The 27,431-nt window shown below is 45.0% G+C and overlaps 1 protein-coding gene across 1 annotated transcript; it reads right to left on the bottom strand.

Annotated features, from left to right (window-relative positions):
* Positions 1-254: 254 nt before the first annotated feature.
* MSH5 (mutS homolog 5) lies at positions 255-24,462 on the bottom strand. The gene is made up of 25 exons (XM_029943898.1): positions 24,405-24,462; positions 23,838-23,994; positions 23,448-23,571; positions 22,913-22,993; positions 22,667-22,729; positions 21,366-21,487; positions 21,070-21,179; positions 20,772-20,807; positions 20,150-20,232; positions 19,348-19,393; positions 15,166-15,304; positions 14,982-15,044; positions 7,929-8,057; positions 7,605-7,677; positions 7,336-7,445; positions 7,016-7,096; positions 3,881-3,968; positions 3,462-3,651; positions 3,214-3,340; positions 2,435-2,584; positions 1,781-1,855; positions 1,437-1,580; positions 1,113-1,250; positions 882-955; positions 255-669 (listed from the first exon to the last, which is right to left on the bottom strand). The coding sequence occupies exons 2-25, from the start codon at positions 23,985-23,987 to the stop codon at positions 558-560; spliced, it is 2,508 nt and encodes an 835-aa protein (XP_029799758.1). The 5' UTR covers positions 23,988-23,994; positions 24,405-24,462; the 3' UTR covers positions 255-557.
* Positions 24,463-27,431: the final 2,969 nt, after the last annotated feature.

Raw genomic sequence — 27,431 nt, 5'->3', positions numbered from 1 at the left:
GGCCTTCTCTGTCTTCCTTCTCATCTGCTTTTGCAGAGTCTGTTGAAAGAGCTGGTGCTCATGAAGTCCCCTGGGCGGGACCCAAGGGCTCCCCTATGGCAGTGTCACTGTGTTGTTACTGTTTTAAGCTTTTTTTTCTTTTTAATATTGGCCACAACCTTACTTCTTTAATTTGTTTTATTTTAAAATTTTTTGATGTTTATTTATTATTGAGACAGAGAGAAACAGATCATGAATGGGGGAGGCACAGAGAGAGAAGGAAACAGAATCCGAAGCAGGCTCCAGGCTCTGAGCCAGCCAGGCGCCCCAGTGTCACTGTGGTTTTAATGAGGCAAGGCAGGCCCCCTGTAGACTTCTGGTTGGTATTTCATGTCTTTCCTATTGTTCTGTGATGGCTGCTCTAAAGAAACAATAACTTGCTCTGAAATAAACTTTATTCCTAACATGAGAGAGAATTTCCAGGAAATTTGAGAATTCTGGGTCTGAGGGAGACCAGGAAACAGGGCGTGGCAGCTCACTGGGGTCTTGGGAAGTGGAGGAAAGCCAAGGAAGGACTCTCAAAGGATGCCAGTGGCAGCAGGCAGCACTTCCTGACTCATGAAAGTGTCCAGGTCCAAGTTGGGATCTTCCAAATCCAGTTTCAGAAATTTATCTACCAACGTCTGGCAACTGATGGGAGAGAGAACAACGGGATTTATGGGAGAATAGATAACTGAGTCCCCAGGTAGAGGAGAGAGGCTGTGGCACAAGGAACCTAGAAAAATTTAGGGATTTCAGAATAAATCATGGGTCTTTGAAGGACAAAGAAGCTGGGTTCCTGAAAGGGGGAGAAGAGCTGCAGACATGCTAGAGAGAGCCAGGACACCGGGCCGCACACTCACTTTTCCATTTGCTTCTCCTTTAGCAACTCCCTGACAGGCTTGATGGGTTTCCCACTGCGGATCAAGTCTGAGACCTAGGAATAAGAAGAAGGGGAGGGAGGAGTTGGGGATGGAGAGGGGGTAGTTGGATAAGAGAATTGGAAATAAGGGTCAGAAATCCCATAGACCCAGAAATCCAGGCCAACAGAAGGGAGCCCTGATGGAGGTATCTGACGTTTGGCTCTCACTCACCTCCTTGCCACGAGCAATGAGATTGTCGGGAAGCCCAGCCTGGGCAGCTGTGTAGGAGGCATGGCTGGCATTGGCAATACCTTCACAAACCTGATAGAAGAAGACTAGGTCGTCCCCATCCTCACAGGTCTCCATGGTCTTAAAAGAGAAAAAGGGACAGTGTGTCATCAATCACTCTGCCTCCTGGCCAATCCCTGTGGAGAGTGAGAAGTGGGAAGGGACGTGGTGTGCCCAGGGAGCCCCTGCTGTAACTGAAGAGGCTGTCCTCGGTCCTGGTAAATGCTCACCCTAGGGATCCCTACAGGGCTAGAGGGGCTTCCTTACCAAATACTGCACAAGGGGTCCCTGTGGCAGCAGCTGCAGCTGAACAAGGCTCAGAAAGTTGGTGGCCACAAAGATGTGAGGGCACATGGGTCCAAGTGCCAGCCAGTGTCGGAGCACAGCAGCTAGAAGCGCGAGCCCGTCCGCCTGCGCAGAGGGCAGGGGTGAGGGTTCTGAACCAGAGGTGCCCCCACCCTGTGTAGCTCTCCACCTGCCCTAGTCTTCCCATCTCGTACTTCTCTGCCCCGCGCACCCCCGTCCCTTTCCCGAGGCGCAGCGTCTCCCTCATGCTCCTTTGCACTCCCCCAGGTTCTCCGCCTCAGCTTCTCATCCTTTTGTCTCCTCACCGTGTTGGTTCCCTTTCCAAATTCATCAATGAGGACCAGGGACTGCTTGGTGGCATTGTTCACTGCTTTCGCCACCTGCTGGGCACCAGGTGGACGAGGGAGAGTTTCAGTGGCATTCAAGGCCTATAATGCGCTGACCAGTCTGCCTGTGAATAAAGCTGCTAATATATGTGTGTCCACCCTCCCAGACTGCAAGTTCTTCAGTGGTTAAGTGACACATTTCATTCATCCTTTCAGTGCCAACAGTGCCTCATGCAAATCAAAGGTTCAGTAAAGCTTCATGGTATTGATTCTCTCAGTCTCTGAACTTGATGCTTCCTGCCCCTAATACAGAAGGCATACAGCAGAGGAAAGGTTTTTCTTGTTCTGATCATTTTTCTTCTTAGAATTTTTTTTTATTTAGAGAGAGAGCATGAGCCAGGCGTGAAGGGGCAGAGGGAGGGAGAGAGAGAATCTTAAGCAGACTCCATGCTCAGCATGAAGCCCAACACAGGGCTCGATCCCACAACCCTGAGATTATGACCTGAGCTGAAATCAAGAGTCAGATGCTCAACCAACCGAGCCACCCAGGTGCCCTTGATTATTTTTCAAGAATTGAGTTCCTTCCTTACTTATACCCTCCCATAGTCCCACCCCCCCTTTGCTCCCTTTGACCTGGTTAAGGTCGATCATGAAGGTGGAGAGGCCCAAGGAGATGGATTCACAGCTATGAATTCGGGTGAAGATGGCATCGACTGCCCCAATTTCGGCTTCCTCTGCTGGCACAAAGCTGCCCACCAGGGCCATGAATGTGATCAAGCCTACCTAAAAATGGAGGAGAGAGGGCCTAGGGCCTGCTAGTGTGGGCAGGGGTAAAGGTGAGGCAAGGCTGAGGGGTGAATTGTAGATCAAAGACGGATAGACAGTTTAATGGCGAGAGACCCCCTTCACCTTTCTCTACAATCAGGAAAGGAAGGGGCAGTGGGCAGAGGGACACCTGGGAATGGCATGGACCTATTCAGAGATGGGGGAGAGGATTTCAGGGCACAGAAAGATACGTTAGAGCATGGCTCTTTCTCAAGTAGAGAATGAGAACACATGAGGTACAGGAGCAGCGAGTGTGCACTTCAGCCTTTTCATGACAGACCGGGTCAGAACACGGGGAAGACCCGTAGGGACCCGTTTGCAGGCAGGTGGAAGATGAGACAAGAAGATGCCAGAGGCACAGTGTGCAGGGATTCTCCTCACCTGTTTGTTTTTTTAATGTCTTATTTATTTGGGGAAGAGCACAAGTTGGGGAGAGGCAGAGAGAGGGGTACAGAGGATCTGAAGCAGGCTCTGTGCTGACAGCAGTGAGCCCAATGGGGAGCTTGAACTCATGAACTACCAGATCACGACATGAGCTGAAACTGGGTGCTGAATTCACTGAGCCACCCATGCACCCCTTTCCTCACCTGTTTGAGGTATATGCTCTTCCCTGAGGAGTTGGGTCCAGTGATGACTTTGATCCTCCCTTTGTCCTCGCCACATTCTACAGAGTTGGGCACGAAGGTTCGGGCACAGAGTTCCATCAGAGGATGTCTGCAGTGAGTAGAGAGTTGCCTCACACATGGCCTGTGAATCCAGATAAATGAAGGCACCAGAAGACGGGGCCTTTGGGCCCCTTGTGTCTATCTATGCCTCCAGCCCCTTTTGTTCTCACCTGCCATTCTGGATTCGGACCCCAAGGAGTTGGGGGGAGTAACGGGGCCTTGAGTAGCCATAGTCCCGGGCGGCACTGGCAAGAGCCAGCAGGACGTCCAGGCGGGAAGCAAGATCCAACACACGGGTCAAGACAGCTGCCCTTGCCAGCACCTGACACTGCAGCTGGTACATCAACAGCGTCTCCTGGTCTAGGGGTAGGGGAGCGAGGGGCTGGGCATGAGCTCCGGGGGAAAGTGAAGAAGAGACAAAGAAGCCAGCAGAGAGACCTGGAAATAGGCTTGCAGACAGAGTCCGAGACACCCTGACATTGAGAGGAAAAGGTGCAGAGTCAGAGTGAGAGAGAGAGCAGGAAGAAAGGAGCCTGTTAGAATGTTCTCCAAGCTGCCCACTCCCCTCCAGCCTTTTACTTCTCCTCACCCCGGATGTCACAGTGCAGGTCCCCCAGCAATGCGTCCAGCTCCTTGGTTCGAGCACTACGATAGTGCAGCTTCTCCTCTGACAGAAACTGGGTGCAAAGGTTCAAAGCTGTGGGCTTTGCATTCTTGATCCCCATCTTCTCTAACACCACCTCCAGCCCCACCCCAGCTTGTTTTTTCCTTTTAAAAGACTAAATTTTAAAATAGAACAGGGGCACCTGGGTGGCTCAGTCTGTTCGGCATCTGACTTCTGCTCAGTTCGTGATCTTGTGGTTCATGAGTTTGAGTCCTGCATCGAGCTCTGTGCTGACAGCTCAGAACCTGGAGCCTGCTTTGGATTCTGTCTTTCTCTCTCTCTCTGACCCTCCTCCCCTTGCATTTTGTCTCTCTCTCAAAAACAAATAAACATTAAAAAATTTTTAATAATAAAAAAAAGAACAGATACAAAAGACTGCATAAAACAGGGTCACCTGGGTAACTCAGTCAGTTAAGCATCCGACTTCCACTCAGGTCATGATCTCACAGTTTGTGAGTTTGAGCCCCGGTTTGGGCTCTATGCTGACAGCTTGGAGACTGAAGCCTGCTCCAGATTCTGTGTCTCCCTCTCTCTACCCCTCCTCCAATTGCACTCTGTCTCTCTCTTTCTCAAAAATAATAATAATAAAAAAATAATAAATGTTGAAGAAATTTTTTAAAAAGAAAAACTATATAAAACTAATGTATAGTTAAAGGAATTATTATGACGCAAATACCATTGTGACTAACCATGTATGTTACAAATAGGGTTAAAAATTAAAATTTTGCCAGCTACCCCAGAGAGCCATCCTATCACAACCCTCTCCAGCTCCTCAAAAGTAACCTCTATTCTGACCTTTCTGGGAATCAATTCTTTATTTTCTTTATAAGTTTATAACCCAAATATTCATCCTTAAACACTAGTTTAGTTATGCCTCCCCTTGATAATTTCCGATTCTTTTTTTTTATTCCAGTGTAGTTAACATACGATGTTATATTACTTTCAGGTGTACACATAGTGATTCAACGCTTCTATGTATATTAGTCAGTACTCATCAAGTACATAAGTGTACTCTTTTTAAAAATTTTTTAATGTTTATTTTTGAGAGAGAGACACACACGCAGTGTGAGAGGAGGAGGGGCAGAGAGAGAGGGAGACACAGAATCTGAAGCAGGCTCCAGGCTCTTAGCTGTCAGCACAGAGCCCGATGTGGGGCTCGAACTCACGAACTGCAAGATCATGACCTGAGCGGAAGTTGGACACTTAACCAACTAGGACACCCAGGTGCCCCAAGATAAGTGTACTCTTAATCCCCTTCACCTGTTTCACCCATCCCCCGCCCCCACCTGTCTTCTGGTAACCATCAGTTTGTTCTCTATAGTTAGGGGCCTGTTTTTTGGTTTTGTCTTTCTTTGTTCATTTGTTCTCTTATATTCCACATGTGAGTGAAATCATATGGAATTTATCTTTCTCTGACTTATTTCACTTAGCATTGTACTCTGTAGAGCCCTCTATGCCATTGCAGGTGGCAGGACTTCATTTTTTATGGCTGAGTAATAATCCATTCTGTATACCACATCTTCTTTATTCATTTGTCTATCAGTGGGCACTTGGGCTTCTTCCATATTTTGCCTGTTGTAGATAGTGCTGCTATAAACATAGGGGTGCATGTATCCCTTTGAATTAGTGTTTTGTGTTCTTTGGGTAAATACTCAGTAGTGTGATTCCTGGATCATAGGGTACTTCTATTAATTTTCTTTGGAGTTTCCATACTGTTTTCCACAGTGGTTGTACCAGTTTGTATCCCCACCAAGAGTGCATAAGGGTTCCTTTTTTTCTACATCCTTGCCAACACTTGTTGTTTGCTGAGTTTTTGATTTTTTTATTTTAGCCATTCTGACAGGTGTGTATCTCATTGTGGTTTTGATTTGTATTTCCCTGATGGTGAGTAATGTTCAACATCTTTTCATGTGTCTGTTGGCCATCTGGATGTCTTCTTTGGAAAATTGTCTGTTCATGTCTTCTGCCCAGTTTTTAATTGAATTATTTGTTTCTTCTTTGTTATTGAGTTCTATAAGTTCTTCTCAACACAGAGCTCAAACTCACAACCCTGAAATCAAGAGTTGCATGCCAAGTGGCCCTATAAGTTCTTTATATATTTTGGATACTAACTTTGTCAATATGTCATTTGCAAATGTCTTCTCCAATTCCACAGTTGTCTTTTAGTTTTGTTGGTTGTTTCCTTTGCTGTGCAGAAGCTTCTTATTTTGATGTAGCCCCAACAGTTTATTTTCACTTTTGTTTCCCTTGCCTCAGGAGAGGTATCTAGAAAGATGTTGCTACAACCAATGTCAGATAAATTACTGCCTGTGCTCTCTTTTAAGATTTTTATGGTTTCATGTCTCACATTTAGGTCCTTAATGCATTTTGAGCTTATTAAGTAGGCTTCATACCTGATGTAGAGCCCAATATGGGGCTTGATTCACAACCCTGAGATCAAGACCTGAACTGAGACTGAGTGTCAGATGCTCAACTGCTTGAGCCACCCGGGTAGGTGCCCCTCCCTATTGCATATTCTGGGCTTTCTATTCTGTCCTGTTGATCTATGTGTGTATTTATATGCTAGTACAATAGTGTTTTGATTACTACAGCTTTGTAGTAAATCTAGAAGTCTGGAATTGTGATACCTCCAGGTTTTTCTTTCTCAAGATTGCTTTAGCTATTCAGGGTCTTTTATGTTCCCTACAAATGTTAGGATTGTTTGTTCCTGTTCTGTGAAAAATGCTGTTAGTTTTTTGATAGGGATTACATTAAATCTATAAATTGCTTTGGGTAGTTTCAACATTTTAACAATATTTTTTCTTCCAATTCCAGAGCAAAGTCTTTCCATTTCTTTGTGTCATTTTCAATTTCTTTCATCTAGGTTTTATGGTTTTCAGGGTATAGGTCTTTTATCTCTTTCCCACCTGACTTCTTTCTCTTTTATCTCAGAGCTGGTAAAGATCAAAGTAAAACTATAGAAAAGACATCCCATATTGGACAGTGCTGATGGGATAAGGCCCTCCCTCAGCTGCTGAATCATTTCCTTATCACTCCGCCTACAGAAGTCAAGGGTCTTACCATGAAGTCCAGTCCTTCAATCTCAAAGTCACTGGCCTCTACCATGAAAGGCAGGCGGGGAACACAAAGAAGGAAGCCAATCTGAGGAGAGTAAAGAGGAGTTAAAACAGGGAATAAAGTGCTGGGCACCTTATCTTCCCAGAGGAAGCCAGAGATCCCAGTATTCTCCGGTGCTTCCCTCAGGGGACTAAAGCCACACACTAAGTATTCATATTCTTCACACTTCCCCAGAGGTTTTCTTATCCTGCAGTGTGTCCTTCATAAGCCTAACATCCCCCATAAAAGACCCCTAGAAGCTACACCCATCCTCCTGCCCTCACCAGAGGGATGTAGATGACACTGCATGAAGGAATACGGGAGTCCAGATTCTCTAGCTCCTTTCGGGCAACCTCGGTGAGGAAACTGGGAAGTCCCATCAGCCTTCGTTTCTCTAGGAGGGTGGAAGACACATGGGTATCGAAAGTAAGATTCTTGCCCTGGTTGCTATGGTTATCCCTGGTTGTAGCGGCCAGACACTGATGATGGTACCCCGTCACTGGGCAGGCTTGCGTTTTGGGCTCACAAGCCCCACTGCACACCCAATACTCACTCTCATCAATTTCGGGATCTATGTTGGGGAGGACTGTGAAGCGATTTTCAGCAAGACTGCCCTCAAAATCCACCTGAGGAGATAAAAGGTCCAGCTGCTCCTCACCCAGAGCCATTTCCCAATCCTGTTCCTCACCTCTACTTGGGCCGCAATTCTCCCTGAAGTTCCTGCTTTAACCCTAACCCTCCAAGCAGGTCTCTGACATTCTGACACTTCCTCTCACCATCCCATTCTTTGGCCATCCAACTGATCTTGATGTCTCCCATCTTCCACACCACGTTCCCCAGGTACAGTCCTCTGTCATCCTTAGGTCCTTCCACTCACCACTTTCCCAATGAGGCTAGCAATATGGTGCAGGTCATCAGAGAACTCTTGGGCAATGTCCTGAAAGAGCTGGATGGACTGGGGCAGGGAGCGACAGGCATCTCTCAGGCCCAGGGCACTATACACCGTCTATAGGAGAAATGGACAGAAGACGGACTGAGGCGAAGGGACAGGCATGGACTGAGAAGAACAGAGAGCAGCAGGGGGAAACACAATAGAAAAGACAGAAGACCTCAAAGGTAAAAAAGAAACAGTAAGTGAGAAAATGGCATCTGTAAAATTCTGTGTCAGGCACTACATTAAATAGTGAAACTACAAAAAACTAAAATGGGCCCTGTCCCAGATGGGCTTTTGGTCTAGAGAGGCAGACAGAAATATATTCAGAAGATTTAAAAATAGGGGCACCTGGGTGGCTCAGTTGGTTAAGGACCCTACCCTTGGTTTTGGCTCAGGTCATGATCTCACAGTTCTTGGGTTCAAGCCCTCTCAGACTTTGTGCTGACAGGATGTAGCCTCCTTGGGATTCTCCTCTCTCTGCCCCGCCCCTGCTAGTATTCTCTTTCTCTCTCAAGACAAATAAATAAACTTAAAAAAAATAAATAAATAGGGGAACCTGGGCTGCTTAGTCAGTTGGGCGTCCGACTTCAGCTCAGGTCATGATCTCACAGTTAATGAGTTCAAGCCCCAAGTCCTTCTCTGTTCTGGCAGCTCAGAGCCTGGGGCCTGCTTCAGATTCTGTGTCTCCTTCTCTCTCTGACATTCTCCAGCTAACACTCTGTCACTTTCTCTCTCAAAAATAAATAAGCATTGGGGCATCTGTGTGGCTCAGTCAGTTAAGCATCTGACTTCGGCTCAGGTCATGATCTCACAGTTCCTGGGTTAGAGCCCCACATTGGGCTCTGTGCTGACATCTCAGAGCCTGGAGCCTGCTTCAGATTCTGTGTCTCCCTCTCTTTCTGCCCCTCCTCCACTCATGCTCTCTCTCTCTCTCTCTTCTCAAAAATAAATAAACAGGGGTGCCTGGGTAGCTCAGTTGGTTAAGCATCTGGCTTCGGCTCAGATCAGGATCTTGCGGTTTGTGGGTTCGAGCCCCGCATCGGGCTCTGTGCTGACAGCTAGCTCAGATCCTGGAGCCTGCTTCAGATTCTGTGTCTCCCTCTCTCTCTGACCCTCCCATGCTCACACTATCTCTCTCTGTCTCTCAAAAATAAAAATTAAAAATAAATATTTTAAAAAAATTTTAATAAACACTAAAAATAAATAAACATAAATAAAGTGATAAGTGCTTCAATAGAGGAAATGATTTTTAAATTATTTGTTTATTTTTAATGTATATTTACTTTTGAGAGAGAGAGAGAGAGAGAGAGACAGGAAGACAGAGAATTCAAAGGCTCTGTGTTGTCAGCGCAAAGCCTAACACAGGGCTTGAACCCACGAACTGCAAGATCGTGACCTGAGCTAAAGTCAAATGATCAACTGACTGAGCCACCCAGGTGCCTCTAAGAGTAAAGGGTTTTATACTTTGGAAGGAGAGAGAGATGTAGGGATATGAAAGGCACAGCAGTAAATGAGCAGAAGGAGAAAGACAGCACTGGAGAAAGAGAGCAGGAAGAGAAAAAGGGTGAGAGTCATTGACAGTTAATTCCCCAGGGTGAAGCTCAGTGCCCTGAGGTGGGCCAAGGTTAGACTGAGTGGACAGACCAAATTCATAGGACAGGATATCTACTGAGCCTTACTTGGTGGTAGATGATATATGAGGTAAATAAATCAAAGGATTTATAATCTAGTCAGGATGGAAACAAGCAGCAAAAATAATGACTATCCACAAAACACACTGACCAAGTTATGGAACTGATTAAAATTACTAAGTAAGTTCAGAGAATAATGATGGGCTACCATCACTGAGGATATCTTTACAGAGAAAAGGAAATGAGCTTGGTTGTGAGTAAGGCTATTCAAAAGGAAGGAGAGTATTCTGGTTGAGAGCAAGAGCATGAGTAAATGAATAGAGGTAAAAATAAGAGCTAACACTTACTGAATGACAGGCAATGTTCTAAACTCTTCACATGTTAATTTCATTCACTCTTCAAAATAATCTTAGGAGATAGGAATTATCTCTACTTTACACTGGAGCAACTGGAAGCACAAAGAAATAACACAATATGCTCAAGGTCTTGCAGAGAGTAAATAAAAGAGCTGGGATTTGAACCCAGGTGTCTGGCTTTTAACCACCAACACGACGTTGAGCAGAACACAGGGGTCTGCTAGGCAGAGCGCCTGAATGCATAGCCCGGTGTGGCTGAAGCAGCGGATGAATGTTCAATAGTGGGAATGGAATATACAAATAGTTCCACATGCCTGTTCATGTTAAAAGAAAACTGCTGAAGATAATAAGCAGGTTTCTCACTGGCAGAGAAGGAAGTCACAAATGAGGAAAGGAGGAAGTCTAGAGTGAACTCTGGGGTATTGACTTGGAATCAGAGATACGAGCATGAACTCATGGGTTCTTTAATATGTAGATAGACTAGAATATAGGAATATCGATGTAAATGCATGGGCTAGCATACTACATTTGTTTCTTCAGCTCTGTCTGTGGAGATAAGTGACAGATACCCCAGTAGCAATAACCACATCTAGTGGACAGATCTTGGTTTCTAACACTATTCTCCAAAGAACCTTGGAGAATGGTTGGAGAAATGGTTGATTCCTTGGAAAAATGGTTGATTCCAGGGCCTACGCAAAGAAAATATAAGATGACTCTGGAGCATCTTGTAGTGGTAAAACATTAGGAAATGCTCAAAACTGGACTGGGGGCCATGTTAGAAGGGCACATCAAAAGCCTTCCTGAATCTGAAAAGCCAATCTGAAAGCTAAATGGGCATATTAAAAATACACTTTAAAAAATTATTTAAAAAAAATTTTTAAAGGGGGAACCTGGATGGCTCAGTCGATTAGGCATCAGACTCTTGACTTCAGCTCAGGTGATGATCTTACGTTCGTGAGTTTGAGCCCCACATCAGGATCTGTGCTGGCAGTGAGGAGCCTGTCTCTCCCCTGCTTGTTCTCTCTCTCTCTCTCTCTCTCAAATAAAAATACACTTTAAAAAAATTGCTAAAAAAAATAAATGTGCATATTAAAAGTCAATCTGAAAAGAACTCTCAAGGAAGTAAACTAGAAAAATTTAGCAAAATAAAAAGACAGCATTGAATTATAACTCATAAAATAGTTCTGAGATAATTATATGATGGTTATGTTAACATTTTTTGGTAAGATGTCAACATTAAGTGAAACTGGATGAAAGGTATGTGAGAACACCCTGTACAATTTTTGCAAGTTTTCTTTACATATTAATTATTTTAAAAAAAGAATTTAAAACAAAACAACAGAAGGATCAATCTTAAAATTTTTAAAAAGAAAATGTTATCTATAAGTGGAGAGGGGGGAAAAAGATAGAAACTAGAATTAGTTGACTATACCTTACACTTTGGAACTACATATATATTTTACATATTATAAAAATAAGTACAATTTTAAAAACCAATTCTTAAAAATAAAAAATAGAATGAAGCAAACAAGCATATATGTATATCCAGATAGTGACGTAACTACACAGAGAGGAACTATTCCAAGTGACTAAAACATAGTAATTTGATTGTATATCCTTAGTAGGGGCGAAAAGAACTTCCCTCCTCCTCCCAAAAAGTCTTAAATTATTTTCAATAATATCATCGATAGTAGTGTAGGTAGTGCTATACTAAGATTATTGTGGATGTAATGTAGGAAAGGCAAATGAGTGATATTCTAATCTTCTCATTGCTAGTGTCATTGAGAACCAGAATTCCAGTATGGAAGAAGAAATACTGAAGAAGATAAATAAAGGAATATACAAGGTAGGTAAGGATGCTGTACTTCTGAATTTAAATTGGTGGTATCAGTACAAAATTGTCATGCACGTATTTTACTTTTTAAAAGTTCCTAAATACATCCACAGAAAAGCCTTAAAAGGCTGCACGCCTCTATCATTCAGACTGTGATCCAGCCTGTGATACAATTTTTCACTAAAAGGTACCAAGGGCTCCTTGGACAAATATCTTGTTCTGGGTGAGAACCAGCAGATGTAGGGGTGTCTGGCTGACTCAGTCAGAAGAGCATGTGACTCTTGATCTTGGGGTCAGGAGTTCAAACCCCACACTGGGTGTAGAGATGACATAAAATAAAAATAAAAAATAAAATAAAATAAAACCAGGAAATGTGAATGATATATCTGGTACATCTTGTTAAATCAGAGAGCAGGTGGGAAGTTGCCAAGTGGGAATGTCCACTGGGGTCATATTTAAAGGAATCAGAACCCAACATAAAGAGGCTCCCGTTGGCTAAAGATAAAATAATCTGGACATGTGGAAAGACTAAAATTGCAGGGGACTGAAACATAAGTGTAAATATGAGTTTATGATAATACACAACAACACAAACCACACTGGCTACCTTGGAAGATGTTAGGGAACCAACTTCCCATATGCTGATGCTGATAAATAAAGGCAGGAAGAGGGAAATCAAGCAATTTCTATAGTATAAAATGTATCGCTGGGAAACCAAAAGGCAGATGAGAGGGTTTCTCTTTACAGAATTGTTCTGGCTAATAGATGAAGAAAGGATGACAGAATAATAATCTGCAATCCCTAGGGAACTAATGGACTTAGGTATTAAACATCAAAACCTGCTAATATCACAAAAGGAGAGACAGCCATATCTGACATTATATCCCTCTGCTTATAAAACAGTATTGACAAAAATCAAACTTGGATTTGGCCAATCTTCTAGGTTCAAATATTTACTTCCAGAAATTCTAGAAGAGAGTAAAACATGTCAGAAACACCTACTGATTATATTCAGCAAAATCCAGGCTAAGGAAAATTCTATTGGACAAACAATCTAACTTCTTCAACAAATAACTTGCAAGGGGAAGAAGAGAGATGAAGATTGAAATAGAGTTGAAGGGAGAATTGTGAAAGGCACAAGGAACCCACAAAGGACACTTCAAGAGATATCAAATAATTACCATATGTTGAACATATTTGCATCCTGATTAAACAATGTTTTAAAAATCATGACATTTAAGACAGGATTAGAAAGGTGAACATCAGGGGTGCCTGCATGGCTCAAGTTGGTTGGGCGTCCTACTCTTTTGGGGGGGGGGGCGATAGAGACGAAGCATGAATGGGGAAAGGGCAGAGAAAGAAGGAGACACAGAATCAGAAGTAGGCTCCAGGCTCCAGGCTCTGAGCTGTCAGCACAGAGCCCGATTGTAGGGTTTGAATTCATGAACCACAAGATTATGACCTTAGGCAAAGTTGGATGCTTAACCAACTGAGCTATCCAGGCAGCCCTATCTGACTTTTGATTTTGGCTCAAGTCATGATCCCACGGTTCACGAGTTCAAGCCCCAAGTGGGGCTTTGCACTGACAGCATGGAGCCTGCTTGGGATTCTTTCTCTCTCAAAATAAATAAACATTTAAAAAAAAGAAAAGAAAAAAGAAATGTGGGGCACCTGGGTGGCTCTGTTGGTTAAACTTCTGACTTCGGCTTAGGTCATCATCTCATGGTTCATGAGTTGGAGCTCTGTGTCAGGTTCTGTGCTGACAGCCTGAGCCTGCTTTGGATTCTATGTCTCCCTCTTTCTGCCCCTCCCCCACTTGCTCTCGCTCTCAAAAACAAAACATTAAAAATTTTTTTAACCTGCTTTTATAAAGAATAGAAATGTGAACATCAGATAATTTATAATATTCAAGAATTATGCCGATTTAGTAAGATAATGGTATTGTCATTCCTTTTTATGTTTTTTAAAAGTTTTAATTTATATTTATTGTGAGAGAGAGAAAGCACATAAGTCAAGGGGAGAGGGACATAGAGAAAGGGAGAGAGAGAATCCCAAGCAGGCTCCAAAGCATGGCTCAATCCCACATATGGTGAGATCAGGACTTGAGCAGAAACCAAGGGTCCGATGCTTATCTGATTAAGCCACCCAAGCACCCCCATTATTCCTTTTTAACAGTAATTTTCAGGGCACCTGGGTGGCTTAGTCAGTTGAGCATCCAGCTTCAGCTCGGGTCATGATCTCACTGTTTGTGGGTTTGAGCCCCACGTCAGGCTCTGTGCTGACAGCTCGGAGCCTGGAGCCGATCTTTGGATTCTGTGTCTCCCTCTCTCTCTGATCCTCCCTTGCTCATGCTCCCGCTCGCTCTCTCTCTCTCTCTCTCTCTCTCAAAAATAAATAAAGCATTTAAAATTTTTTTTAAAAATTAAAAAACAAAAGTAATTTTCAAGGCACCTGGGTGGCTCTGACTTCAGCTCAGGTCATGATCTCATGGTTTGTGCAAGCTGCTGTCAGCGCAGAGCCCACTTCAAATCCTGTCTCCCTCTCTCTCTGCCCCTCTCATGCTCATACTCTTTCTCTCAAAAATAAATAAGCATTTTTAAAAAAGAGAAATTTTCTTTTATAAATCATATTAACATATTTATGGGTGAAATTATATGATGGCTGGGATTTGCTTCACAATAATCCAGAAAGGGGAAAGGAAAGAGAAGATATACATGAAACAAGATTGGCATGAGTCCAAGTATTAAAGCTCTATGGTGGATACATCAAGGTTCATTATATTATTCTAAATTTTTTGGACAATTTCCACAATACAAAGTTGTGGGGTTTTTTGTTTTTGTTTTTTTTTAAGTGTTGGGATAGGGTGCCTGGGTGGCTCAGTCGGTTGAGCGTCCAACTCTTTCGGCTCAGGTCATGATCCTACGGTCTGGGGGATCGAGCCCCGAGTCAGGCTCTGAGCTGAGCATGGAGCCTGTTTAAGATTCTGTCTCTTACCCCCTTCTCCCTCTGCCCCACCCCCACACATGTGCGCACACACGTGTGTGCACTTTCTCTCTCAAAATAAATAATTTTTTTAAAAAAGTGTCAGGATAAAGTTGGAGAGGGTGACCAGAGCACAGATCACATGCTAAGGGGCTTAACTTGGACTTCTGGGATTCAAGAAGGAAGACCTTACCTTGTACAGAACCTGCCAGTCGCTGACCTTGGTGTGGGAGAGCTTCATGCGTTTCAGAATCAGCTACAGTCAAAGAGACAGCCACTGTTTTCCCTCTCCCACTCTACTGCCCCTCAAGAATCCCCATGTCCAATATTTACCCTCAAACTCCTTCCCCACCTCCCAGCTCCCACCCCTAGCTCACAGGCACATTCTTGATATGACCCAACAACCGATGCAGCATGTGAGCCATGTCCAGATTCTGGGGTAGTAGGAAAAACTGAATGACGTCCAACCGGGAATTTAGCTCTCCCAGGTCCTGAGTCGGGCGTGTGAACCATAGCCTGGAAGTGAGGCATGAAGTAGAAATTACATCTGTTCTCACTGTTGTCTTGATCCCAGCTTGTGAAAATGTGTGTTTGGAGGTCCCTGGGGATTGTGGTAATCAGTATCTGTACTGACAAATACAGTGTCCAATCTATGCGGGCATGTTTACACATATCTACTAAAAATCTCTGCATGTGAGCATGACTCTGTTTATTGTGGTTTTGATGGATGTAACCATGTGTCATTCCGTGTGGATATGCAATGGAGCTTGTCAATATTTAGAGGGAGCGCAGCGTATTGAGGTATTTGTGTGCCAACACTGTAGTTCTCTCTGTAGCTGAGTAGGAGAGGGTGAGTCAGCATGAGTTTATCTGCATTTAGCTGTGAAAGTGTCTCTGGGTCTAACTGCACAGACATTCATCTTCTCGTTGTTCTGTAAAAGTATATAACCATTCCATGTGGAATGATAATTCCTCAATTAAAGATAATGGTCACCTCTGCAGAGAAGAAAGGATTAGGAAGGACACTGAAGAGGCTTCAATAACATTGTCTTTTTTTTTTAAAGTAAGCTCTACACCCAATGTGGGGTTCAAGCTCATGCCCCAAGATCAAGAGTCATATGCTTTACCAACTGATCCAGTTGGCCCTTCAAAAACATTATCTTAAGTAAAAAAAAAAAGAAAGGAAGGAAGAAAGAAAAAAATTGCCTTATTCTTAAATTTGCTGGTATAAACAAGGCTTATATTATTATTATTATTATTACTTCCACATTTTGTGTGCCCGAGGTATTTCCTAATAAATTAGATTAGTATACAGTAATAAATGTTTCATCTGTGTTTGTCTAACTCTGGGTGTCTATCTCTCTATGGCTATGAAGAGTGTGAGACTCTACAAGGACCTGTGAGTCCATGAATTCTTTTCTGCATTAGATCAAGCCATTAGGTATGTTATTTTACTTTATTTATTTTTTAATGTTTATTTATTTTTGAGAAAGGGTGGGGAGGGGCAGAGAGAAAGTGAAATAGAGGACCCAAATAAGGCTCTGAGCTCTCAGGGCAAAGCCCAAAGCAGGGTTCAAACCCCCCAAACTGCGAGAACACGATCTAAGCCAAAGTCGGATGGTCAATGGACTAAGCCACTCAGGCACCCCAGGCATCCTATTTTATATAAGAACCAATCTGTGGAGACACTGGGGCCCAAGGATATGTATATCACACGATAGTCTATGGTCAGTTACCCTGGGTTAGAACAACCCGGGTTAGAGTGAAGTGGAGGACTGGGTTGGATTTGAGGGCAGGTTTTAGGCACCTCTGCTCCTTAGCCCCAGAGAACTCTACCAGCAGCTGCGTAGGACAGTCTGCGAATACCTTTCCCCACCTTGGAGAGCACAAGCAGACTTTCTTGTAAAATACCTAGGTTTTTCAGGGCACCTGGGTGGCTCAGTTGGTTAGGCATCACGACTTCGGCTCAGGTCATATCTTGCAACTAGCAAGTTTGAGGCCCGAATGGGACTCTCTACTATCAGCACAGAACCTGCTTTGAATTCTCTGCCCCTCTTCCATTTGTGCTCACATTCACTGTCTCGCTCTCTCTCAAAAATAAATACATTTAAAAAATACTTAGGTTTTTCTGATTCACGTATTGCTAGTGCCAGGAGAAATCTTAGTCAAGTTAAACCTCCTAATTCTACAGCTTAGGAAATGAAGCCCTTAGACAAGCAGCTTGTCCAAAATCTATAGCTGGGTCTCAAACTCAGGTCTCCAGTCTGCTAGCACAGTGCTCTTTAGAGCCTATTGTGACATTCAGTCACCTTCCTGGTGCCCTGCCCAGCTGGAAGCCAACTGGATCCTTAGTTCATAATTCAGGTTGTGATTCCATGTCCTGCTGGATCCTACCTGGGAGATCTGTACTCTCTTCTCCCCCTAAGAATTCCTTTCCTCTCATCCCTGGTTGAGATTAGGGATCTGGATCTGTAGAATATGTGGGTAATGAAGTTATCCCAATTACCTGGAGATGACCTCAGGGATTATCCTAAATTAACCTCTAAAAGACACAGTGCAGGGCAGGTGAGGTGGGGAAAGGATTGTGCACCTGTACGCCAGCAAAGGTTTCAGCCCTGAGTTTGCAGAGATGATATGACCAATGTGCTTGCATTTGTGCGCCTGCTCACTCACTTGGTGCTACTACATATAAGGCCATTTGCTAGGCACTAAGGTAACAGGAATGACCTCTGTACGGAGTTCACAGCTATGAGAACAAGCAGGTTCACCGACTGCTAACTCTTCCACCTGATGTGACAGTGCAACTAGAAAACAAACAAGCACCGTGTAAACAAATGAAAAGGTGTGTGTCAGTTTCCTTACAGGTACTCGTGAAAGTTTCACCAAGAAGGTGATAGTTGGCTTGCACCTTGAAGAAGATGTAAGATTCTTACAGAAGAACAAGGGAAAGACTTTCCAGAGGGAACTGCATAAACACGGCAAGGTGTAATTTCCATGACAGAAAAGTGGCCCAAATGACTGGACTATAGGGTGGATCCAGTAAGGATGGATTTAGAATGGGCTTGGGAAGATAATCATGGAAGTTTAAATCGGGGTGAATGGGAGGGGCCCTGACCATCATACTGCTAAAAATGCTAATCTTCACCCTACAGGGAATGGGGAAGTCTCCTGAGGTTAATGTTATTTTGTTTCTACTTAAGGTTTTAAAATTTATTTTTTTTAAATGTTTTATTTATTTTTGATACAGAGAGAGACAGAGCATGAGAGGGGGAGGGGCAGAGAGAGAAGGAGACACAGATTCTGAAGCAGGCTCCAGGCTCCAAGCTGTCAGCACAGAGCCCGACGCAGGACTCGAACCCACGAACGTGAGATCTGACCTGAGCAGAAGTCGGAGGCTTAACCAACTGAGCCACCCAGGTGCCCCAACTTAAGGTTTTAAAAAAAAAGTGGAGTGACATCCTCAGATCTCTGTTTTGGAATGACAAGTAGTTTAGAACAAAGGACAGATTGGAAAAAGAAGAGATTAGAGGAAGAGGGACCAATCTAAATGTGAATGTAATGCCCCAGGTTAGAAATGATTACAGCCAGAGTTAGAGCTGTGGAAAGAGGGAGAGAGATGGCTGAGAAAGACATTTCAGGTTGGAATCAATGGGCCTTAGTGAATAATTGAATACGAAGCGTAAAGGAGAAGCACCAATCCAAGGTTCAGCGCTTGAGAAGCAGCACTGCCAGCAATGCCATTATGCAGATAAAAAAGGATGTAGGAAAAACAGGCCAGTGGGCATCGGTGTAGATGCTCTGAGCTTGAATTGCCTATGAAAATTGCAAGTGGTGATGATGTGCAGTGAGCATTCCACATATACAGCTCAGAAATAGAGATACAATTTTGAAAGTCATCAGAGAGTAGCTCACATTTCAAGTGTGGCTTTTATAATTAAAGATAGTGCCATGGGAGGCCTGGCTGGCTAGGTTAGTAGAGCATGTGACTCTTGATCCTGGGGTCATAAGTCTAAGCCTCACATTGGGTGGTTGATTGTACTTAAAATAAAATTTAAAAATCTTAAAAAAAGCAAAGATAGTAACCATAGGAGGTAGAAACTTCCAGTCATAAAAAAAAGATACACTGTATAGCATAAGGAATATAGTTAATAATACTATGACAACTTTGCATGATGACAGATGGAAGCTAGAGTTATCATGATCACTCTGTAACATATATAAACATTGAATCACTAGTTGTATACCTGAAACTAGTATAATACTGTTTATTGTATCTCAACTACACGTCAATAAACAAATATATTACCACATGTGCATTAATGTTTTGCGATTGTTTCTGCTGCTTGTATGTGTGCAAGTCTGTATCATTGATGGGCATATGTGTATCTGTGCTGACAACATAAAATGAGGGTAATACTAGCTACCACACGGGGTTGGTGTAAGGATTAAATGCATTTAGCCAGCAGTTGGGAAGGGGCAGTTCTTAGTCCTACGAGATGGGGTGGTTTGTGAGTCTGTAGAGGGAACGCATTAGCCTGCGGCCTATGTGTGAGACTCACCGGAGCAGCTTCTCTCCCCACTTACAGCGGCATCTATTGAGGATTCCTGTGGGGAGCAGGGGCAGGCAGTAAGCTTGTTACAAGGCAGGGGCAGAAAAAGGAATGTGTGGATGTGTCTAAACTGAGGCATTGGGCCAGAGGTTTGGATGTTGGGTCAGCTGGCCTGGGGGCATTCCCCAAATACAGAACACAAAGGCAGCTAAAGCCAGCGACTGGCCACAAATCTGAGCCAGGATTACCTTACATGGGCTTAGGGGAGGCATAGGCACTCAGGGACAGCCGGCCAGAAGGATACACAGGGCAGCTGTGGTTGGATTCACAAAGAGTCCAACACATACATGTAAACATTAGACACAATCCACTGAGATATGCACAGAGAAACCATGTGGCTACTTGGGGAGATGTCCCCACTACACCCTAAAGCCAGAGACAACTGACAAAGGCTCAATACAAATAAAATACGGATAGTTATGAGGTTCTATAACTCTCCTCTATACATAGGGCCTCCCAACGACCCTAGACAGGTGCAAACCAGCAGAAACATCTATAGAAACCCAAGGAAGGAACATGGAATTGGCAAAGTAAGAGATGATATGCAAATGACACTGGACAACTATGAACGAGGGGGGTGCCCAAGCTCAGAGAGGGTACAAGGAGCATAAGAAAGCTGGACTGGAGTGGAAGAAAGAGACGTCTGGCAACAGAAGTGAAGTGGGAGGGAAGAGGGACTGGAAACATGTTGGGAGGCAGCTGATTTTCCGGTAACCTCTGCAGTGTGGAATGAGAGAAGGGACACACCTACCGAAGAGGCTGAGCCCCTCCTTCAATCCACTGGCCACTTTGTACACGGAGGGGTGAGCCTCACTCTTAAATATCTGCAGAACACTGTAAGGAAGAAGTGAAGGAGTTTGGGGTAACTTGGATTAAAAATATTTTTTAAGTTTATTTTTGAGAGAGAGAGAGCAGGGCAGAGCAAGGAGAGAGAATATCCTAGCCAGGCTCTGCACTGTCAGCACAGAGCCCAGTGCAGGGCTTGAACGCATGAACCATGAGATCATGACCTGAGCCAAAACCAAGAGTCAGACACTTAACAACTGAGTCACTCAGGCACCCCAAAGTAACTTGGATTTTTAAAGGGAATTGAGAAGGTGGAAAGGAGATTAGGAACATCCTCCTGAGATCAAATTTTGTTGTAAGGTCTGTCCCTCACTTCTCTCTGCCTCAGCTTTTCTCTTTAGGAAAGGACGGTGACACCCGTATGCTTTTCTCACTTTCTTCTCCTCACCATCTCTTCCCTTTTCTTCAAGGAGAGAGACCTTAATAACCCCAGGATTAAAGGAACTGGAGCCTTACTGGGATTATTAGAGCATTAAACTTAATCCTTCTCTCTCCCCAGAGACGAGAGCCTGCCTCCATCTCCTTACCTGTAAGTGTCTTGGTCTATGCTCACCAGATGGGTCCTGAGGACAGAAAACAAGCAGAGGAAGGCGGCTGGGGTAGGAGAGGTGTGAGTTCATACTTAGGTTCCACCCACTAGGTCCCTCTCCTGGAATACTATTTCAGTCTTCTTGGAGCCCCACATCCCCTGCAGGTGCTCCTATGTGTCTTAGAGCCCTTTACCCGATAGGTCACTGCCCACTCCCCCCTCCCCCCAACCTTGTCTTACTATTCAGGCCTCCCAATCCCACCTTACTTTGCTTGAGGTTAGGGTAAATCACGTACAACACAAATTTCTTAAAGCCCAGGATGGGGACGCTGACATTATAATCTTCCAGTTCAACCCCAATTCTTCTTCGACCCAGGAACTTGAGCAGCCCTCCAAGTGCTCGAACCTGGGAGGAGATCAGTAACAGAGTTGAGGTAAATCCTAATGTACTGGAGGCTGGACAACACCAGGGAAAACTATTATTTTCCAAGGTTGGACTATACCTCCCAGGACTCAACCCCGGTAACAGGTGTTGGTCCCTTTCTCCAACCTGCTGCATCCCAGCCCTCATCTCCCCCAGGACCCTTCCTACCGTGAGAAGGCAGTCAAAGGGAATAATGGAGGAGAGGAAGAGGATTTTCTCAGTGGTAGTCGTGGAGTCTGGGATGAAGGAGTAGCTTCCAGCCAGGAGGCGCCGTTTGCTTATCTCCAGACCTATTTGGGGGGAGGCATGGGAGGGAAAGGTCTTGTAACCCAATTTTCACCCCATTTTCAGAATTAGACAATAGAAACAAGAGAGATGATGTGACTTGCCAAGCTACCACAGCCTGTTAATGGAAAGCGGGAACAAGAACCAAATCTTCAGGGGTGACTGGGTGACTCAGTTGGTTAAGCTTCCGACTCTTGGTTTCAGTTCAGGTCATGATCTCACAGTTCATGAGCTTGAGTTTGAGCCCTTCATCTGTGCTGTCAGTGTGGAGCCTGCTTGGGGTTCTCTCTCTCCCTCTCTGCCCCTCCCTCCCTCACACTCTCTCTCAAAATAAAATGATAATGATAATATTAATAATAATGAACCAAATTTTCAGACTTATTCTAATTATCTCTTTCACATAGAATTTATTTGTTTTTTATTTTTAATGTCTTTTATTTTTGATAGAGAGAGATAGTGTGAGCAGGGGAGGGTCAGAGAGAGAGACACAGAATTCAAAGCAGGCTCCAGGCTCTGAGCTAGCTGTCAGCACAGAGCCTGATGCGGGGCTCGAACCTACGAAACATGAGATCATGCTCTGAGTCGAAGCCGGCGCTTAACCGACTGAACCACCCAGGTGCCCCTATTTCACACAGAATTTAAAGATCTTTGGCTGACAGCACAACCTGAGAAAGACAAGTGATTCAGGAATATCTTTTCCTAGGATATCTATTTGGAATTTGGGATTTGGGATCAAAAGGATCATATTAATAGAGGAATGAATAACACTAATGTCTTAACATCTAAGTAGGATAGAACATCTCTTATCCTTTTTGCAAACCTGGGAAGGTTATGGAAGTTCCTTATGGATCATCAGAGTCACTGAAGCAATGTCTTTTTTTTAAGGGACAAATGGCTTTGGCATAAAGGTAAAAATTCCAACAATCAAAGCTATCCACAAAGCGTCACCACTCCCTCTTCTCAGGAAGGGCCTCATCCCTAGATATGCCTGTGTGGACATTTCACAAGGTTTCAGGTTATTAAGGTAGGGAGCAGGCAAGATCTTGAGGAGACTGATTACAGGGCTTGGAGAACACAAAGGATTAGGATGAGATAAGGCTGAGGGGAGACTTCTGAGGGGGCTCGAGTATAGAGAAAGGGGTAGGGAAACTGGGTTGGGGAATTGGGCAAAGGAAAGGAAATACCAAAATCCACACTTGGCAAAAATATGATTTCAGGTCTCTTAGGCTCTCCATGCTCCTGGGAGGCTGTGGAGGAAGCAAAGAAAAGGCCATCACTATGAACATCTCAGTCCTCTGCCTCTGTCCCACCTTCCGTCTCACCCAATTCTGGCCTCCTAGCTGTTGCTCCCTCCAAGACCCTTTAGTCTTCTGGAATATTCCACAGTTCAGTCCTTCCCCATTTTTGCTTTTCTCTTACCCAGTTCTTACCAAGCGTCCCTAGAAACCGAGTCATATTCTCATCCTGTTTGGCACTTGTAACAACAGACCGGGGATTGATTTCATCCAACACTTGGAAGGAGAATGGACACCAAATGAGTAAAAGGATCATCTAAGAGGGTACCCATAGGCTTCCCCTTGCTATCTCCTTCTACTCCATCCAAAACAAACAAACCCACCCTCTTTTCCTCCCTCTAAAAGTAAGGAGTGCTCTGCACATTGGGAGCATAGGTAGGAGTCAGGCATGAGATTTAGGAATGACCGGGTGGTAGGAGGGAAGAGTGGCCTGGAGATTGTCACTAGACTCCAAACCCCTGCAGAAGGGACATGACTGATTTGCCCAGGACTACATCTCCACTACCCGATACATTAGAAACACTTAATAAATGTGGAATCATGAAATGAATTCCTATAAACAACAGAGGGAGCTTCTGGGAGTCAATAAAACAAACTGAGACAGGTAAGGATATAAGAATGAAATACACATCCAGTCTCAAAGCAGAGGAATCCATGGTTCTGCTCCCACCTCTCTGGAGAAGCTGGAGATTCTCATGGTCTGGGGCATCTGGCATGAAGTGGATGGTAGAGTCACTAGTGTCATAGTAGGCGATGCCCAAGTATCCTGAAGTCCACAGTGCACACAGATAGATCTGTTCCGGGGAAGAAGAAAGAAAACCGATAGGAAAGGAAACTGCTGGTGAGTGTAGGGTTATGCCCCATGTCCTACTTAATTTTAATCATTTTATCAAATCCCCGAGATAAGCATCATCGTCCCCATTCAGTAAGTGTGAAACAGAGAAGAGACAAGGGACCTGCCAGCTACTCCAAGCCCACTGATTCTAACACCCCGAAGTTCCAACCAACTCCCTGCTCTCGGGATCCAAGAGCCTGCTCCCGACATCACCGCCCCAGACACCTCCGCTGGCTCCTGCTCGTCGCCGTCCTCCTCCTCAGCCTCCCCGAGGCCCGGCCCTGGGGACAGGCTGGGAAAGCTAGCCGAGGCTGCCCCGGGCTCCGGGCCCTGCGGCGTCCTGCCCGGGATCACTTCTACGGAGAGCATGGCCATGGACGCTCTGCGGGCGCAGAAAACGAAGACGGTTCAGGAGCGGGGTTTCACCGCCAGGAAGCTGGGATAGGGGGTGCGCAGACATGCAAATCTACCCAGAGCTTCTGAGAGAGGGCTGAGGCGCAAGGCTGCAGGGGCTGGGAAGAACTGTGGTAACATTTTGTTTTTAACATCTGAGGACATTTTGACGGGCGACTTCTCAGGTATATCACCAAAGTCCAGACTGCAAAACTCCACTTGCTCCACCCTCATTTCGGTCACGCAGAACTTGTACTTTGGCAGGAGGGCCCTGTGGACCAAGTCTGCGCGTCGCCTCTCGCCGCCCTTTCGAACCACACCCCCACGATCGCAGCCCTAACTTCTTGACTTCCCACCCCAGTTCGGACATTCGCGGCAGTTTCCAGCGTTTTCAGTCACCTAGGTAGCTACGTGCGCGAAACCGTGTCACTAAGAGCAGCGCTCCCGCAGGAGGGGCACACCTGAGTGAGGGCGGGGTGCGCGCGCACACGCCCCTCCCCTCTTAGCCACTATTGGTCGGAGAGATCCGGATCCTGCCGTAGGCTCCGACAGGGCTAGAGAGAGGAGAGGACCGCTGTTGCAGAGATGGCGGGACGCTGATTGGCCTATTCGCATATGGGGCGGTGCCAGAACGTTCAAATTTCCTGCCGCCAGTGCCGTTGCTTAGCACTCGGGCCTCTGGCCTTCTCGGTTTCTGGGCTTTGATTGACGCGGGGTGGAGCCTGTGAGAAAGTCGGAAGCGAAGCCTGAGTCAGAGCCTACAAAACTAACCGGTCTAGGCGGGTTAGGGGGAGCTGCGTAAAGGGGGAGACGCGAGTTGCATTTCTTTTTTTCTGGAGAGTGAAGATAAGGAACATTATTAAACCTATACCAACAACTCTAAATTAATATTTGTACCCACTGAATTAATATATATGAATAGCTTAGAATAGTGCCTGTTAAAGTAGTAAAAGCTACGTATTTTAAATAAGCAGAAATAAGCAAGACTTCTTAATTCTCTTTTGCCTATTTCTTCAGTGCAGGGTATGACCACCCCAACGAGGGAACCACTGGGCCTCATTTATAATTGTTGTCTCCCAGAAGGAAGTGGAAGCATTCGAATTACACCAAAGTCTGGTGGAGAGAAGTAGATCTGATAACTACTGTCCCACTAAGACAGAAGACAGGTCTATACCCCTCCTGCAGATGCACACACACCCACATCGGAAGGACAGAGGGGTGTCATTTATTCATTCAACAACTATTTAGTGCCTATTCTGGGCCACGTGGTAGGCCCGAAGTTCTGAACATTAAGTATGGGCTTCATGAAGCTTACTTTTTAGTGTGTGTGAGGGGAGGGTAAAAGCGAGAGATTGTGAGGGCGACAGAAATAAACAAATATATACTTTAAAAAACAGATCGCTTAAAATACATCTTCCTCCTCAACTTTGTCCTGGGTACCCTGAGATGGGGAGATCTCATCCAAGAGGTTAGAGAAGATGGTAGGGTAATCTGGTTCTGCTAAACAATAATGGGAAAATCCCCTCTAGCAAGAAAGGTGGGGGAGTGAGTTAAGGGCTAGGTTAATGGTTACCCCTAGCAAATGGTTGAGCAACGGAGCTATGGAAACCTGAAGAGACGTCATAACTCCAAGGCCTGTCAGAGAGGGACACACCTTCCAATCTGTGGTGAAAAGAGATTAGGGACTGGTTTACCAAGCAAGGACGGGGAGGGAGTGAAAAAAGAAGCCACCCATAGAAGGAAAGGATAGATATTAAGATAGGAGAAAAGCAGAGGTAAGGAGATGAGACCAGAAGGACACTTCTCTGACAAGGGATTTGAGGGTGCAGCCCCTGGTTTCAAATCCAGGGGCCTCTACTGAAATGGTATCAGGAGAGAGTAGCATTACCTGTCATCTGGGAAATTAAGGCAAAATGCCTTGTGGGTAGCCAAGCCAGCCAGCCAAAGTCAATATTGATAATCAAGCCAGCTCTAGCTATAAAGCAGTAGGAGAGAAAAGAGAGGCAGAGAAGAAGCTGCCAAAACCTGTTTAGCTCAGGGCTGGCCCCATTTGCCTGAGGTGTCTCCCAGGCAGGAGATCTTTGTGGGGCATCTTCTCTGATGGACGTTGACCAGCTGAAACAGAAGAGGACCCTAGAAAGAGGGCTGCTTTGACCTCCTTTCCTCAGATGGAAGGGGTCCTGTGTGCAGAATTTGAGGATCACCCATGGGGGAGACTCCCCCCCACACCCACACATACACACTCATGGAATCATTCTACAACCTTATAGGGTCTTACAATTCAAGGGAGCAAACATTGAATATATCTCCTCTCTGGGGAAGAGAGAGAGAGGCCAGGGAGGAGAAAACCTACAGAAGAGGAAGCAGGAGAGGAAACCACTAACTGCTAGTTTCCAGCAGTATGCTTCTCACTCTGCCCCAGTCCTCCCCCAAGTCTCTGCCTTTCTTTAAGTGTCAAGGCCTGTTTTGCTCCTATGTGCTTGCACTCCACTGTGTTTTTCTGGAACTGTAGGTCTCTTGTTAGCGAGTGGTGAGGAAGAAAGAGAAGGTATGGTAGGGTAGGAGGGAGATTCAAGATATGGAATATATATATCCTGAAATATATCCAATTTGGAGGATGTATTATTAAGTCATTTTTTAGCAGATCATAAAGAGTTTGACAGAACCGCCAAGGTCAACTACTCTTCTTCTGCCTCTCTACTTATTTGTGTCCTCAAGGACTCCACTTACATTATTCAGTCTGATTTTTGCTTTTTTTCTTCCATAATAGGACCAGCTACCATCCCCTCCAGGATCAGTGCAGCTGTATTCTGCCGCCATAAAACCCCTACCCTTCCCCACTTCTCCCATCTTCAACCTATCAGTGGGAGAAGGGCAAGGGGCACAGGAAGGGGCCCCAGAATGGGGGCAGAAGTGGAAGCATTATAGCTGACCAGGCTACTGAGGAGCAGCACACCTCCCCCAGTGATGAGGCCCTTTGGCTCAGCTTCTGGTTTCCCTAGCACAAGGCTTGGTTGTTTCCCTTCCCACCCCCTGCCCTAACTTTCACCACTCTCTTCCCCCAATCTCAGTGTCCACTTCCAGGTCCCTGTCCTGCTGGAGTCCGGAAGGAATATAGAAAAAGGAATAAACGACCACTTTCACATTCATAAATTGCCTCCCTAGACCCTCATGGGCTTGACCAAGCTGCCGGTGTCGTTTCTTGTGTGAGTAAGGAATGTGAGTGTCCTCTGATTAATGCAGCAGGGAAACTGAGGCAAGAAAAAAAAATCCTGTGTTCAAAGAGACTGTTAGAGAAACAAGGAGGTTCCCAGGATCCTCTCTCTTTAACATCCCCATTCCTACCTCTAAGAGACCTGAGGCTCTCCCCTCCGGACCTACTCCCTAGATCGTCGAGTCCCGCCCCCTGCAGTCCCCTCCCCAGGT

This window comes from Suricata suricatta, chromosome 7, assembly GCF_006229205.1.
Source record: "Suricata suricatta isolate VVHF042 chromosome 7, meerkat_22Aug2017_6uvM2_HiC, whole genome shotgun sequence".
Lineage (NCBI taxonomy): Eukaryota > Metazoa > Chordata > Mammalia > Carnivora > Herpestidae > Suricata > Suricata suricatta.
The sequence above is the reverse complement of the archived record's forward strand: the minus strand, read 5'-3'. Positions and strand labels throughout refer to the sequence as shown.

Excerpts from the sequence above, each read along its gene's own strand:
- MSH5 (XM_029943898.1), bottom strand. The coding sequence starts at position 23,987 with ATGGCCATGCTCTCCGTAGAAGTGATCCCGGGCAGGACGCCGCAGGGC. Across the intron at positions 21,488-22,666 it reads TTTGCCAAGTGTGGATTTTG|GTCTGGAGATAAGCAAACGG; the intron begins GTATTTCCTTTC and ends CCCCCCAAATAG. Across the intron at positions 8,058-14,981 it reads ACTGGCAGGTTCTGTACAAG|ACGGTGTATAGTGCCCTGGG; the intron begins GTAAGGTCTTCC and ends TTTCTCCTATAG.